Here is a 13,209-nt window from a genome sequence, read left to right as displayed (position 1 = left end):
GATTTTTAGATTTTATTTTTTTAGAGCAACCTAGCATCGCCCAAACATCCTGCTCCAGAGTATAATAAATACATCAGCAAATATTTATTTGAAGTATTGGTCAAATCTTTTGTTAAAACAAACATGATATAAGTGTGATTAATATGAAAAGGTTTGGGTGCCCCTGATCAAATTATGTTTTGAAGTAACGCATCCTCTACAAACAACACACATCTGCACATTTTAATGCACAATTAAAATCATTTTTTTGATCATTTTTAACACACTGTAAAAAAATAAAAAGTATGATCTGTGCAAAAGTTATAGCACATTTTATATTTTATGATTTATTTTTTCCAATATGTTAAACTTAATAGAATTTGTGCACTGAAATTAGTAGAAAAATGAACCCCCAAGAGTTTTATTTGAGGGTATTCAAACTATTTCATACAATTGTATTTTATTTACTTTTTCAAATATTAAATGAAAGAACGTTTCCTTTAAAATGAAATAAACCTAGACATCTGTGGTTTTTGTGCGTGTGCTCACATTGAGGTCCTCGAGGAGGATCTGAATTACATGCCTGAGCGGCGTCCCACAAAGAGCACATCCTGGACTGGAGGGGGGAAAGGATATTTAAGTGCATGTACTAAAGTACGTACACATTCGTGTGCTTTCACTCACACATAAGCTAAACTGCAGTCTTCAGGGATTGCCTAGAAACCCACGTTCAACAGAAGGAGGGCAAGAGACACTTCCTAGACGCTCATGACTGAATCACTCCGAACCAGCTGAGATTTACACATCGGCCAGACCCACAGAGGAGCAGCGAGTGCGGTAAGAGTCTCAACTGAGCCAACTTTTTTATATGCTTTATAAGCTCATTTTCCCTTTTGACTCTTGGTGTAATACTTGATTCGACATTCATTTTAAGTGCTCAAAGACCAAAAATGAATTAGTATGTTCATATTCAGTACATATTTGGTATATATTAATATATGTGTAAGTTATTTATTTTCTAGTCAAAATGGCCAGTAAGTACAAGCTATTCAATTTTAATCAAAGTCTTTTATTTTTGCTATATACTAGGGACATTTGGATTTGAGATCAAAAGATTAATATGAGCCAATAGATCAGAATTTCAGATTTTACAGTGTTGTGTTAAATGCTGCTTGCCATTTCCAGGACAGCGCTCTGGGTATACATACACTGAAAAACTCCATTACTGAGCTAAAATCCAGCTCTCTTAATTTCATTATTAGAAACCTGATAATGGCCTTAATCCAGTCTAAGAAATCAGAGGATACAGTGATTATTTCAGATAATCACTGAAATCCAATAATGATCGGATCATTGGTGTGCATGTAAACACACTCAGTGTTTCTGTCAGCAACTGCTGTTGTTTTCCTTGCCAACCTGTTGGATGTCTAGTTATTGGTACACTAGTGGTTCCTTTTTTATTTAAGCACAGTCCAATTTGTTGTTTTAACGTTGCCCGATGCTTTTGCAATGGCCGATCTGAATCCCTCTTTTCACAAGTTCCAAAAAGCTTGCTTTTCTATAGACAGCCCTCTAGTCGGTTTATCCTTTTTAACAATAAATGCAGTCTTTCCAGGTGAAATGCAGGACTCAGATCCAGAGAAGATATTCAAACCTATTCATTGTTTAAACAATAAATCTAACATGGCACACCTGGGCATGTTTCTCTCTCAGACTATGTCCACTGTAACAGCTCAGCCTCTGCCATTTGTCCTGGAGAGAGAGAAGCACATTGAGATGCTGTTCAGAGCTTTCAGCAGGAGGTGGAGACCCTCCACAGACCCGCAGGAGCTTACCGCCCCACATGACCATAGACACAGCCACATCTCTTCCCACCAGTCCAGTGATGGTGGAGGGATCCGGACAGTGGGAATGGAGATGAACAGCGTGGGTAAAGAAGAGCAGTGGATCACTGCAGGATTACCAGCAGGTCTAGCTGTTCTGAGAACAGTCCGCCAGCTGCACATCACTGCCATACCTGAGCTCCAAGGTGAGAGATGCAGGCCAAGTCTGTAATCAGGGCAGATTGTGTTTAATCCCTGTATAAATCATTCCACATAACCAGCCCCGTGAAATGGTTTCTGTTGGTAGACAATAATTAGGGATGCACAAATATGGGAATTCTGGGCCAACATGTTTCATGATATGATTTTTTGTAAAGCTGCTTTGTGACAACATCAGTTGTAAAAAGCGCTATATAAATAAATTTGATTTGATTTGATATGTGTCTGTCAATGCCATCAAAGGAGAGTGGAACTAGATCCACCTGCATTAGCAACTGTTTTAAATATTTCCCAAATCTAAACATCCGTCTGATGCCAGCATATGTTTTTTAAGCAAATATCTATTAAAACAGTATGATTCTGTTATCATCATGCATCGCTAATAATAATGTCAATGCAAACAAAGCAGGATTGACAGTCTGCACCCAAGTTAAGGTTAACTACGCATTAATATTGGTCTGGCACTGTAATCGATATGAATGCACACCCCACCCTGTTCAGTTCCTTGTTAAATTAAACTGAAATGAACTATTGCTACATCACTGACTTGCTTTGATTACTTTGATTTTGAATTGAACTTGCAATCTTTCCTGTTACCTTAGTATTTCAAATAACAATCATTTATTTCAGTAAAGATATTAACATCCAACTATGTGTCTTTCTACTTGGACAGAGCAGGGATCAATACTTAAATACAAACTTATTTTATATGTTAAACCAAAAACGCAATAACCGTATGAAATAAGTGTATAACAGGTGAAGTGTGAAGGAATGTAAGAAGACTTTACGTGATGGATGTGCTTGTTTTGCACAGAACAATACATTGTTGACTGAACTCTCACTGCTATTCATTTTGTGTCTCAGGTCCCCGGTGCATAGACCGCAGGACATACAGCATCACCACGGAAACCAGAGAACAACTGTTTGTGGCTGTGGAAGGTAAATACAGGATGGGACGTCAAAAGCCCAGCTCATTTTCAAGACCAGCATGGACCATTTTACCGAATTAGTTCAAAAAAACTATGCACAGTGATTACAATGATCATGTTATGATCTATTTAAACTATTTGAAAAGCATTAATTGAGAAAGTTATAAGCTAACTGTATATAAAATCATCATTAATAAGATTATTTCTGTTGGGAGGTGTCTGAGAGATGTTAAAACAATCACAGAGATGTTAAAACAAGGCCCACAGAAAGAGAGGCCTACTTTCTTCCATATTCTTTCATACTTATTTCATTCTTTGTCTTTCTCAGAGAGCTCATGTGTGTGTGTGCAGTGCTGTGGGCCTGCTCGCTCCTGCTCTCTCCAGGGTTTCGACCAAGACCACCAGCACATCTTCCAGTTTGAAAGGCCCCTGAGGGCAGACTCATGCTGTCTGGGCTGTTGTCTGATGGAAATGAGAGCATACACGGCTCAGAGGGAGCTCATCGGCACCGTCCACCAGAGGTATCCCTAAACACCCCCCAGAACTGGCCATGGGACACATAGAAATTCAGTATGTTGGGTTACACAACTATCTATTCAGTGTTTTCCACACTGTTAAGACACTCCATAATAGACAGAGATAAACCAGGTGTGCAGGAAAATCAAGACTCCAGCCCACCAGCACTGGGGTTATGCCAGAGTCAAATGGAAATCTTAACTAACTTAAGCTAAAGTAACAGATCTTGAAACGTCCAGCTCGTTGGTCAATATATCATTAAGTGTTTATCTATGAAGTAAAAGACTGTTCCAGTTCATGTATTTCGACCCTTGTAACTGTTGTACTGTAATAAACTATGGTGAAGACAGACTGATAAAATTGGGTACTAAGTAATTTTGTAAACTGTGTCAGAAAATCAGTCACCATGCGTGAAGCTATATTAAACTATGGAAAAAGTCACTAGAGAGTAGCTACAGAAAACAATTCTGCTGCTGCTGTCAGGATATGCCATTTGTCATATATGGATGAGTGAAAAAGTGATGCACTATTTGAAGATGGTAGGCATGGCAGCCTACACTCAAGTAGACTGTATGCCTATACAAATAAGACTTACTTATCACTTGGTAGTACAATTCAAGTCCTGTAATCCCATCCCTCCTTTAAATCCCTGTGTTATGTTGTGTCTTGAAAAGACATTTGCGGTGATGTTGTGGACTCACTTGACACTTGCTAGCTTCCTGTCGAGTTTAACACAACACTTTCCTAAGCAGGAGAGCAAGTGGTAGAAGTGATTAGTCAGCTGGCCCTCTCTGTTGGCCAAAATAAGCACAACGCAAGATGTCTGCCCATCTGCTGTGCTGCCACGTCTTTCATAGGACTTTCTAGCATGTATTTAATTCAGTTAAACACAGAGACATTTCCAGGGACAGGCCAACAAAAACGGGGATTGCCCCTGGAAAACTGGGACATCAGGTCGATAACGAATGGTCTCTGACTTTTGCACAGTACTGCATACAAGGGAGTGCAGCTTAAGTCAGGGTGACCAGATGTCCCAGTTTTCCAGGGACAATCCCTGTTTTTGGTGGCCTGTCCCTGGAAAACTGGGACATCTGGTCACCCTGACTTAAGCTGCACTCACTTAATTCAGATTGCATGAAGTACTGTGCAAAAGTCAGAGACCATTCATTATTTTCGTTAATTTCCAGCCAAAGGCCATTAATGACAGGTTTTTTGTTTTTTTTTTTAAAGAAATTTGTAGAAATGTTTTATACCTCCAAAGTTCAGTCTTAGAAGTTGGTTGCTTTTTCTGCTATAGCCTTGTCTCTTGGAACACAATTCTTGCTAGCAGGCCCCTCAACTTATACACCAATCATCCACTTCATGAAGTACACCTCCCTGTGTGAACATTTATTGTCCATTTTATCAGCTCCACTTACCCTAAAGGTGCACTTTGTAGTTCTGCAATTACAGACTGTAGTCCATCCCTTTTACCTTTTTCTTCAATGGTCAGGACCCCCAGAGGACCACCACAGAATAAGTATTATTTGGGTTCTGGATCATTTTCAGCACTGTAGTGACACTGATGTGGTGGTGGTATGTTAGTGTGTGTTGTGCTTGTACAAGTGGATTAGATACAGCAGTGCTGTTAGAGTTTTTAAACATTGTGTCCACTCACTGTCCACTCTATTAGATACTCCTACCTTATTGGTTCACTTTGCAGATGTAAAATCATCTATGCAAATCCGTTGTTGCACAGTTTGTGCTGGTCACCCTCTAGTTATCCATTAATGGTCACAGGATGCTGCCCACAGGACATTGTTGGCTGGATATTTTTGGTTGGTGGACTAATCTCAGTCCAGCAGTGACACTGAGGTGTTTAAAAACTCCAGCAACACTGCTGTGTCTGATCCACTCATACCAGCTCAACACATACACTGACATGCCACCACCACATTAGAGTCACTGCAGTGCTGAGACCACCCAAATAATACCTACTCTGTGGTGGTTTTGTGGGGTTCCTGACCACTGAAGAACAGGGTAAAAGGGGGCTAAAAAAAGAGAGAAACAGATGGACTGCAACCTGTAACTGTAGAACTACAAAGTGCACCTGTATAGTAAGTGGAGCTGATAAAATGGACAACGAGTGTAGAAAGAGGGAGGTGTCCTTAATGAAGTGACTGGGCAGTGTAACTATCCCATGCCCCCTCATAATAAAATCCTGGTTACACCATCAGGACATAACAAAGCTCTTACGGAGGATTTTCTGCTCACCCCATGTTACATCACTCCATTTTAAACAGCTCCCATTGCTTCAGTGAGAGTGCCAACTCAGACAAAACTCTTTTCTTCATGCTCTCCTCCTTCTGCTCTTTCATCTGCCAGCCCATTTTGTCTCTCTCTCCCTTGTTTCACCTCTTTCTTCCAATGCCAGCCGTTCTGCAGGGTCAGATAAGGCCATCTTTGTGAATCAGATTTTTGTGTCAGCATATAGTCCTGACTCTCTTTCTCTCCCTTTCTCTCTCTCTGGCTAGCACTGCAGCTGCAATTAAACATGCAGTGATCTTTTTAACTCTGCAGAATGAAAACATGGGATGGTATGTGTAGCACGGCATGTGCGACCCCGGGCTCAAGGAGGACGCTGGAGGCAGGATTCACGTTTGCTGCAGCCATTACTTTAATTTCACACAAAATGAACACAAACCAAACAAAACCAACACTATGCTGGCCACTTTTCAGTGGCTTCAGCTAGCCAGCTAGACTTTTCAGTATTTTCTTCAATAGAGCTTTTCAGCTCTCCACACTGTCTCCTGCTGCTGCTTGTCCCTCTCGCTCTGTTCCCTCTCAGCTCTTTTTAAAGGCGCTTAGAGCACCGGAGCCGAGAGGGAACGAGAGCTCGCCAGGTCCCCCTCCTCATACCGCCCCCAGCTGGCAGCTCAGCCGCCTGGGTCGAATGTGAGGTGTAGTGAGGTGGCCTCGCTGCGTAACCAGGGTGGGGCCCAAGTGGTGGAGCTCGGGACTCGTTCCTTGCTCTGGTGCCTCTCGTGTTCTGCACCAGCATCGTCCTCCTCGTCCTGCCGTCACTCTCGTGACTCGCATCCGTTGGGGGAGCTCGGGCTTTGCGCTCCATCCCTCCACACTCGCGGCTGTCACCCCGGCGTCCTCACCAAGGTGTGTCGCCGCTGAGTGGCCGTCATCGTCGGGGCCTGGGGGGCAGGCGCATGCCACAGTATGCTAAGCTAATTAGTCAGCTATAACTGTTTATCATGTTAACTAACTTTATTTTACAGTTGATTATGTACCTTATACAATGCTGTCTGGACAGCTTTCTCATCATTATAACCTGTAGCGATAGAAGCCTAAATTAAAACGTCTAGGTCTTTCTACAGGAAATGTTTTTCCTAATGTTCTACGCTAAAAAAAGTGACACATTTTTTCGATTCAAACACACAATTTCCTTAAGAATGAGTCTTTGAGTTTACCTTTAACAATAATGGTATAGATACTATTTTATAGACAGATTTAGTAACATAGTAGTGAGTGAAAACATTTTAGGTCATTTTAATGAAGCAATGCTATTTTATTTAGCTTTTTTCCTAACATTGTCCCACCCCAATGAAATCTCTGGAGCTTCCAGTTCATCCTGGCCATCCTGTTCTAAAAGCTAGCTCTACCCCTGATCCAGAAACTAAAGAAAAGCTATACAGAGAACACAGGTTGTTAAACTTGTTAGCACTTGATAGAAAGAGCACAAAACTGATAGCAATGAATGAAAGCAGAGAGCCTGTGGAAACAGAGCTAGAACTGGGTAATGTTAATTAGCCCTAGCTTTTTGTCTTAGCCTAGCTAAAGACAGCAGTAGCAGCCATCTTGAAGCCTGAATTTTGTCTCTTTGTCCTTTTTTGTACATAAAAGTATTTCATACAGTGTCAGTAATGACATAAACAAGGCTATTTGAGATCATCCAACAACTCACAGTGCTTCGAGGCAGGTGTGTGATGATTTAGGCAATTTTCTAAATACATTAGCCTCATAGCACCAGTGCAAAACTAAAGAGTTAGCAAACAAATCTTGGCTGATAGACTAAACATGTAATGTGTAATTAAATGAAGTGAAAGAGGAATCATACAGAAGTCCGAAAGGATAGCAAAACAAGAAAAAAGTGCATTTCTTAGTCTTAGCAGTTCCTTTTTTTCAGTCTGTATAACATTAAAAATTGCTGACAAAACATTTCTAGCATCACTTGTGCAATTGCAGCCATCAAAAACCTCCAAAAAACCATGTCATGCCAGACTTGAATGTAATATATAAAAAATGTAACACCTGCAATAATCAACAGGGGCTGTTTTAATCCCCTGACATTTCAAGGACCAGGTGAAAACATATCTAGCCTTCATGTGGCTCTTCAAAACACAGCAAAATGTTCATTTAACAAAAACAATGCTGTGTGGTGGAGGAGGTCATTCTTGGCGTTCTTTCTGAAGAATTTTCAGAGGCTGATGAAATGGGTTTAAATAAGTGTTTAATCCTTATTTAAATATGTTAATACATCTTTAGCTGTGTACACCAAGCTGCAGCGGACGCCTTTATAGAGGACTTAGAATCCGTTGTATGCACTGCCTTTTTAATACTGTTTATATACGCATCACTGCTGATTCAGTAACACCTCAAACACACAAGTCAAACGAGAGAGACTGTAACTCAGAGCCCGCTGCTCACCGTTTTGATAAAACATCTTTCAACCTGGAAGCCATAGTAAGACAGTGCATAACCTTTGGAAAACACCCTCGCTTCCCGAAGTTGTAAGGAGGTTCATCAACGCACTGCAGAATTTTAAGGTTATCTATGATATTTTATGTTAAGTAACCTTATATCGTCTACTTAGACTCCAGTTTAGTACAAGTTTCCTCCTAACAACACAGTAAAAATGTTTTATCTTCTTTACATTTCTGTGTGGTACATGGCTCCCTCTGTCTGCCAGGTGGAGTATGTTCACACCATACTTTGAAGTGTGCGACTCTGCAGGGTCCTCCACAGTAAGGATACAAGGCTCCTGCTGTTCAGTACGCTGCCTCGCCGACCAGGAGTTTGAGGTGAGATTTCTCCAAGCCATGCTCACATGTATCACCATCATTCACCTCTTGAGCCAAGAGGTTCAGGTCAGAAGCCTGATGGTGAGCCCAGTCTTGCTCTTCCATCTGTACTGCTGTTCCATACGTTCTTGGAATCAACTAGAAATAATTGGGCTCATCCATCAAAGAAGGATTGCACATATGATACCAAGAACACTTGACTCACAGTTATGTATGGCGGTGGGAGCATCATGATATGGGGCGGCTTCTCTGCAAATGTACTGGGACATTACACATCAAGGAAGGAAACACGAATGATGTACTGGGACATTTTAGAGGAGAATTTAATCTCATTAGCCAAGAAACTGAATTTGGGGAGAAGTCGTTTCAAAGAGGAGTGGAGCAAAGACCCCAAACATACAACCAAAATGACTCAGGACTAGTTTATAAAAAAATAAGGTGAATCTCCAATCTCCTGATTTGAATCCCATTGATCATTTATGAGGGAGTTAGAAATTTGTGAGTTCAGAGTTCAGAGGGATTCTCGGAAGCTTGGAGAATTGAAGACACTTTGCCAAGAAGAGTAGACCAAAACTGAACCACAATGCTACAAAATGATAATTACTTCTTACCGTAAACTTCTCAAAACTGTAATCACCAAGTTGTTTGTGCTTCTGTTGTTAATTTGTGATGTCCGAAAACTTTTTTCCCTAGCTATTTAGTTTTTAACAAAAAAAAACAAAAACAAAACATCTTCATATTTGTACATACTTACTTTTTCATATTTATAAGTGCAAAGTCAAAACACATTATGTGTGACCTGGAATCTGAGTGGATATATGCTCTAGTACGGAAGTACATTAAATAACAAAAGCGCCTAAATAGTTGTTTTCCCCTCATTGTATGTTAAAAGCTGGACACACCTACACTGTCTTATATGAAGATTAGATGAAGTTTTTTTCGGATGAAATCAGATTGTCTCTATGATCTATGAGCACATCAGGAGATTTTTCCTCTTAAAGGGGAACTCCAGCCAAAAGGAAGAATGTGACTATCACTAAGGCTGTTGTAAACATGTGTACTCATCTCCTACAGTTGTGCCACATTAGTCTCTAGACTGAGATTTTATGGTTTAAAGACTGTAAACCCCCCTCTAATGATGTATCTGGAAGGTAGGTGGGTTTTTTGAAGAATTACAGTAGCAGGTGGGTGAAGGGAGGGCTCTTCTAAATGATTTTTCCCTGCTGTCTGGCAGAAGGAAACTGCAGGTAACCAACGCTACTGCTAGGAAGAATGATCATGCATGTATATTAGCCTCTGTGTCTGCAGCTATGCTAAGACGGGGTTTTGTTTCATCACAGCGGGACGAGAAGGGGCTAAAAGGTTACAAAATGGTTCATTCTACTGAACAGAGACTGAGGGATGCAATGTGCTGTGCTAAAATATGTAACATAACATGACAAATAACAAAGTAAAATTAACATTTTACATTAAGGGTCTCCAATCAATCATTAATTATATAATGATCAACTGTTTATTTCCCATTATTTAGTTATTAGTTAACTCTTCATTAAGCATTAGCTATTACTTAGCAACTGATTAAGCACTTACCAATTAGTAATGAAGTACATTGTTAGTTGATAAGTTTGTCATTAGTTTATGGCTTACTTACTCATTGTCTGTGTACTAACGGCTGCTTATTACATTGTTAATGACCTAATAAGCGTTTTTATTCATATAAAGAAGTAATATGATAATGGGACTAACACAAAAGTGCCAGTAAGTTACTTCTCTTTTAATGAACTTTCCATCACCTCCGTATATTCAGTTCCTTCACTTTTCTCACATTGGTTCTTGTTCATTAAAGATGCTTATGGGCACGTCTTAATAGTATTAAATGACAACAACTGGGGAAAAAATTAAATATGAAATAAACAAAATACTCTGTGTTGTTAACAGAGTAGAGTGATTGTTTAGTGTAATTAATTCCCTAAAATAGTGCTTTATCATTGCAGTGTATGACAACAAAAAGCACAGTGTAATGCGTCTTTAATTTGAACATGAAATAGTTTTAGCAGTTGTTTATATCAACGTGCATGTAAAGTAAGTACATTCACTTTTGTACTAGACTGTCATGCACACAAGTTAGTATTATCTTAGTTATTAGTATTAACTTAGTCATTAGTATTAACTTATCTTTGCAATAACATATTATGTTGCTAATAGTTTTGATTAGTTAACCACATCCAGCATTTAATTGCACTGCTGCCAGATATGAGTTAGTTTAGATACGCCAAAGATGAAAGAGTTGAATAGCACAACCATCTGTGAATTTGTGTGCACTCATCTTACGATCAGACGTGCCCATAAGCATCTTTAATGAACAAGAACCAATGTGAGAAAAGTGAAGGAACTGAATATACGGAGGTGATGGAAAGTTCATTAACAGAGAATTAAAGGGACTAACACAAAAGTGCCAGTAAGTTATCATGTTACTTCTTTATATGAATAAAAATGCTTATTAGGTCATTAACAATGTAATAAGCAGCAGTTAGTACACAGATAATGAGTAAGTAAGCCATAAACTAATGACAAACTTATCAACTAACAATTACTAATTGATAACTTAATTAGTTACTAAGTAAATGTTAACTAATAACTAAATAATGGGAAATAAATAGTTGATTATTATATCCTTAATGATTGATTGGCAACCCTTAATGTAGTGTGACCCATTAAGCATTGATTTTAAGGAAATGTCTATTTAAACTTGCAGATTCAGGCATGTTTAATAAGTTGGTCTGGTTTTTCATCCTAAGGTTGTCTCCATGATTGGTGAGCGCATTGGAACTGTATGGAAAAAGTGGCCAGGGTACAGTGAGGACTGTAACATGGATCATGAGCATTTCGGCTTGGATGGTAAGTTAAACGGGAATTCCAGCATTTTTTACATTTTTGCATAACTGAGTGATTTATTGTAGAGAAACTTATTGAATTAGATGCCTTTACAGCAGTGGTGATGGGAACCAGGGGTTTCAATGCCTACAACACAAATATAGCCATTTTATTTACTATATTTATTTACTATTACTATAAAAACCACTGAACCTACATGTGTTTTCTAATTTTTTAGATGTAAGGTTGATGACAGTAAAATAGTGGTAAATCTGAGGGGAAAAAAATTATTTTGAGACTATTTTGTCTTACAACATCCTGTGCATACGTCACCACAAACAAACTGTAAAATGTGTTTTCATAACTATTTTATGTAAAAAAAACAAACAAACAAACAAAAAAAACACATGACCGAGCCTTTGGAGACATTATTAACTCTTCAGTTGTCTGGATCCTCTCACCACCACTTTGAACAAATCTGACCGTCAGTTTCTCTGAAACTATGCATTTCACACCAAACCACTCTGAATGACGTTATTTACATCTTAACCATTGAATTATGTAGAATGTTTGACAAACTGGTGGAATTCCCCTTTAAAGCAATATCTGGGAAAAACTAATTAAAATGGTTACCAACAAGATCCATAATCTGCAGTGTTCACAGTTTCTGCGACACTTTATCTCTTGAACTTTCTAATAAACAAGGATGTCCTTATAAATGCTGGATTAGAGTGTTTCTTTCTAGAGTCAGCTACTGATTGTGCTTCTGTCTTTCTCAGTGCCTCAGAATCTGTGTGTGACTACCAAAGTGCTGTTACTTGCTGCTACATTTCTCCTGGTGAGTTTCTCCTCTTTATCAGCTTTAAATCTGCCTAATGAACATAAAACTGCTGTCAGCTCACTGAGGGAACAGAAAAAAAAAAAAAAAAAAAAAAAAAAATCGCACTGTGGTCTTTCTTTGCAGAATCATATGTTTTTCGAAATGAGCTGAACTAAAGATAACAGGAGCCATTAAAGAAGAAACCCAAACTATGGATTGTGAAAATCTGCGGACAGGTCTCACCGTTACTGAGCAACCACACATTTTTGCCTTAAAATAGCTTTGACTTGAGAAACCTTGTAAATACATAGCCAGAGCGCTCAACTAATGCAAAATTTAGTAGTCCCACAAACCCTAAGCACACATTTCCAAGTCAATGTTTGCCCTCTAAAAATACAGTGCAGTCTGTCCGTGTTTCTCTAGTGACATGTTTTCTGCTGGTAGGCCTCTGTAATTGAGCAGTACTTTAGCTAGATTTGAAATGAAACAAGGGCTATCAAGTTAATCACCTGTCAAACAAAAGATCTAGATTCAACTGTGTAACTGTCATGAGGAATCTGAGGTCTTTTGGAGATACAGAGATTTGTTATACAGTGTCATTTTGAATAATAAGAAAACAGAGACGATGATGTTTGACCCAAAAGCAAAAGATGACCACTCTCCCATGGTGGTTGATAACCAGAATATGGCACAAGCAGAGTCTTATAAGAATACAGATGTAAATCTACAATTAGAGACTGTGCAGTCCATCTGTTTTTCTGTATACTTTGTTAGCCCCCTTCTCACTGTTCTTCAATTCAGGACCACTGGCGCAGGTATTATTTGGGCGGTGGATCATTCTCAGCACTGCAGTAACACTGACGTGATGGTGGAATGTTAATGTGTGTTGTGCTGGTACGAGTGGATCAGACACAGCAGTGCTGTTCTAAGAAAAGCACCTCACTCCACAGTCCAGTTAGCAGCAGCTGCATATTCAA

The 13,209-nt window shown here is 39.3% G+C and overlaps 2 protein-coding genes across 4 annotated transcripts in view; one reads left to right on the top strand and one right to left on the bottom strand.

The window, feature by feature from the left end:
• The first annotated feature begins 671 nt into the window (after nt 1–671).
• LOC108428288 (phospholipid scramblase family member 5) overlaps nt 672–13,209 on the top strand; it is a 36,038-nt gene continuing 23,500 nt past the window's right edge. Inside the window, exons 1-8 of one of the 2 annotated variants that reach the window (XM_017699173.2) lie at nt 672–816; nt 1,693–2,008; nt 2,886–2,960; nt 3,279–3,471; nt 8,427–8,538; nt 11,337–11,436; nt 12,192–12,250; nt 12,377–13,209. The exon at nt 12,377–13,209 is cut by the window's right edge and continues 94 nt beyond it. In XM_017699173.2, the coding sequence (XP_017554662.2) occupies nt 1,696–2,008; nt 2,886–2,960; nt 3,279–3,471; nt 8,427–8,538; nt 11,337–11,436; nt 12,192–12,250; nt 12,377–12,403 (879 nt within the window). In that variant the 5' untranslated portion in view covers nt 672–816; nt 1,693–1,695 and the 3' untranslated portion in view covers nt 12,404–13,209. The remainder of the gene's footprint in view (nt 817–1,692; nt 2,009–2,885; nt 2,961–3,278; nt 3,472–8,426; nt 8,539–11,336; nt 11,437–12,191; nt 12,251–12,376) is intronic. The other variant, XM_037530849.1, reaches the window with a different exon arrangement.
• eif4e2 (eukaryotic translation initiation factor 4E family member 2) overlaps nt 13,188–13,209 on the bottom strand; it is an 11,167-nt gene continuing 11,145 nt past the window's right edge. For both annotated transcript variants that reach the window (XR_001857917.2, XM_017699174.2), the window contains exon 8: nt 13,188–13,209. This exon is cut by the window's right edge and continues 880 nt beyond it. The gene's annotated coding sequence lies outside the window, so the exon portion shown is untranslated.

The sequence above is a fragment of the Pygocentrus nattereri genome, chromosome 19, assembly GCF_015220715.1.
Source record: "Pygocentrus nattereri isolate fPygNat1 chromosome 19, fPygNat1.pri, whole genome shotgun sequence".
NCBI lineage: Eukaryota > Metazoa > Chordata > Actinopteri > Characiformes > Serrasalmidae > Pygocentrus > Pygocentrus nattereri.
This window is presented reverse-complemented; position numbering and strand designations above follow the sequence as displayed.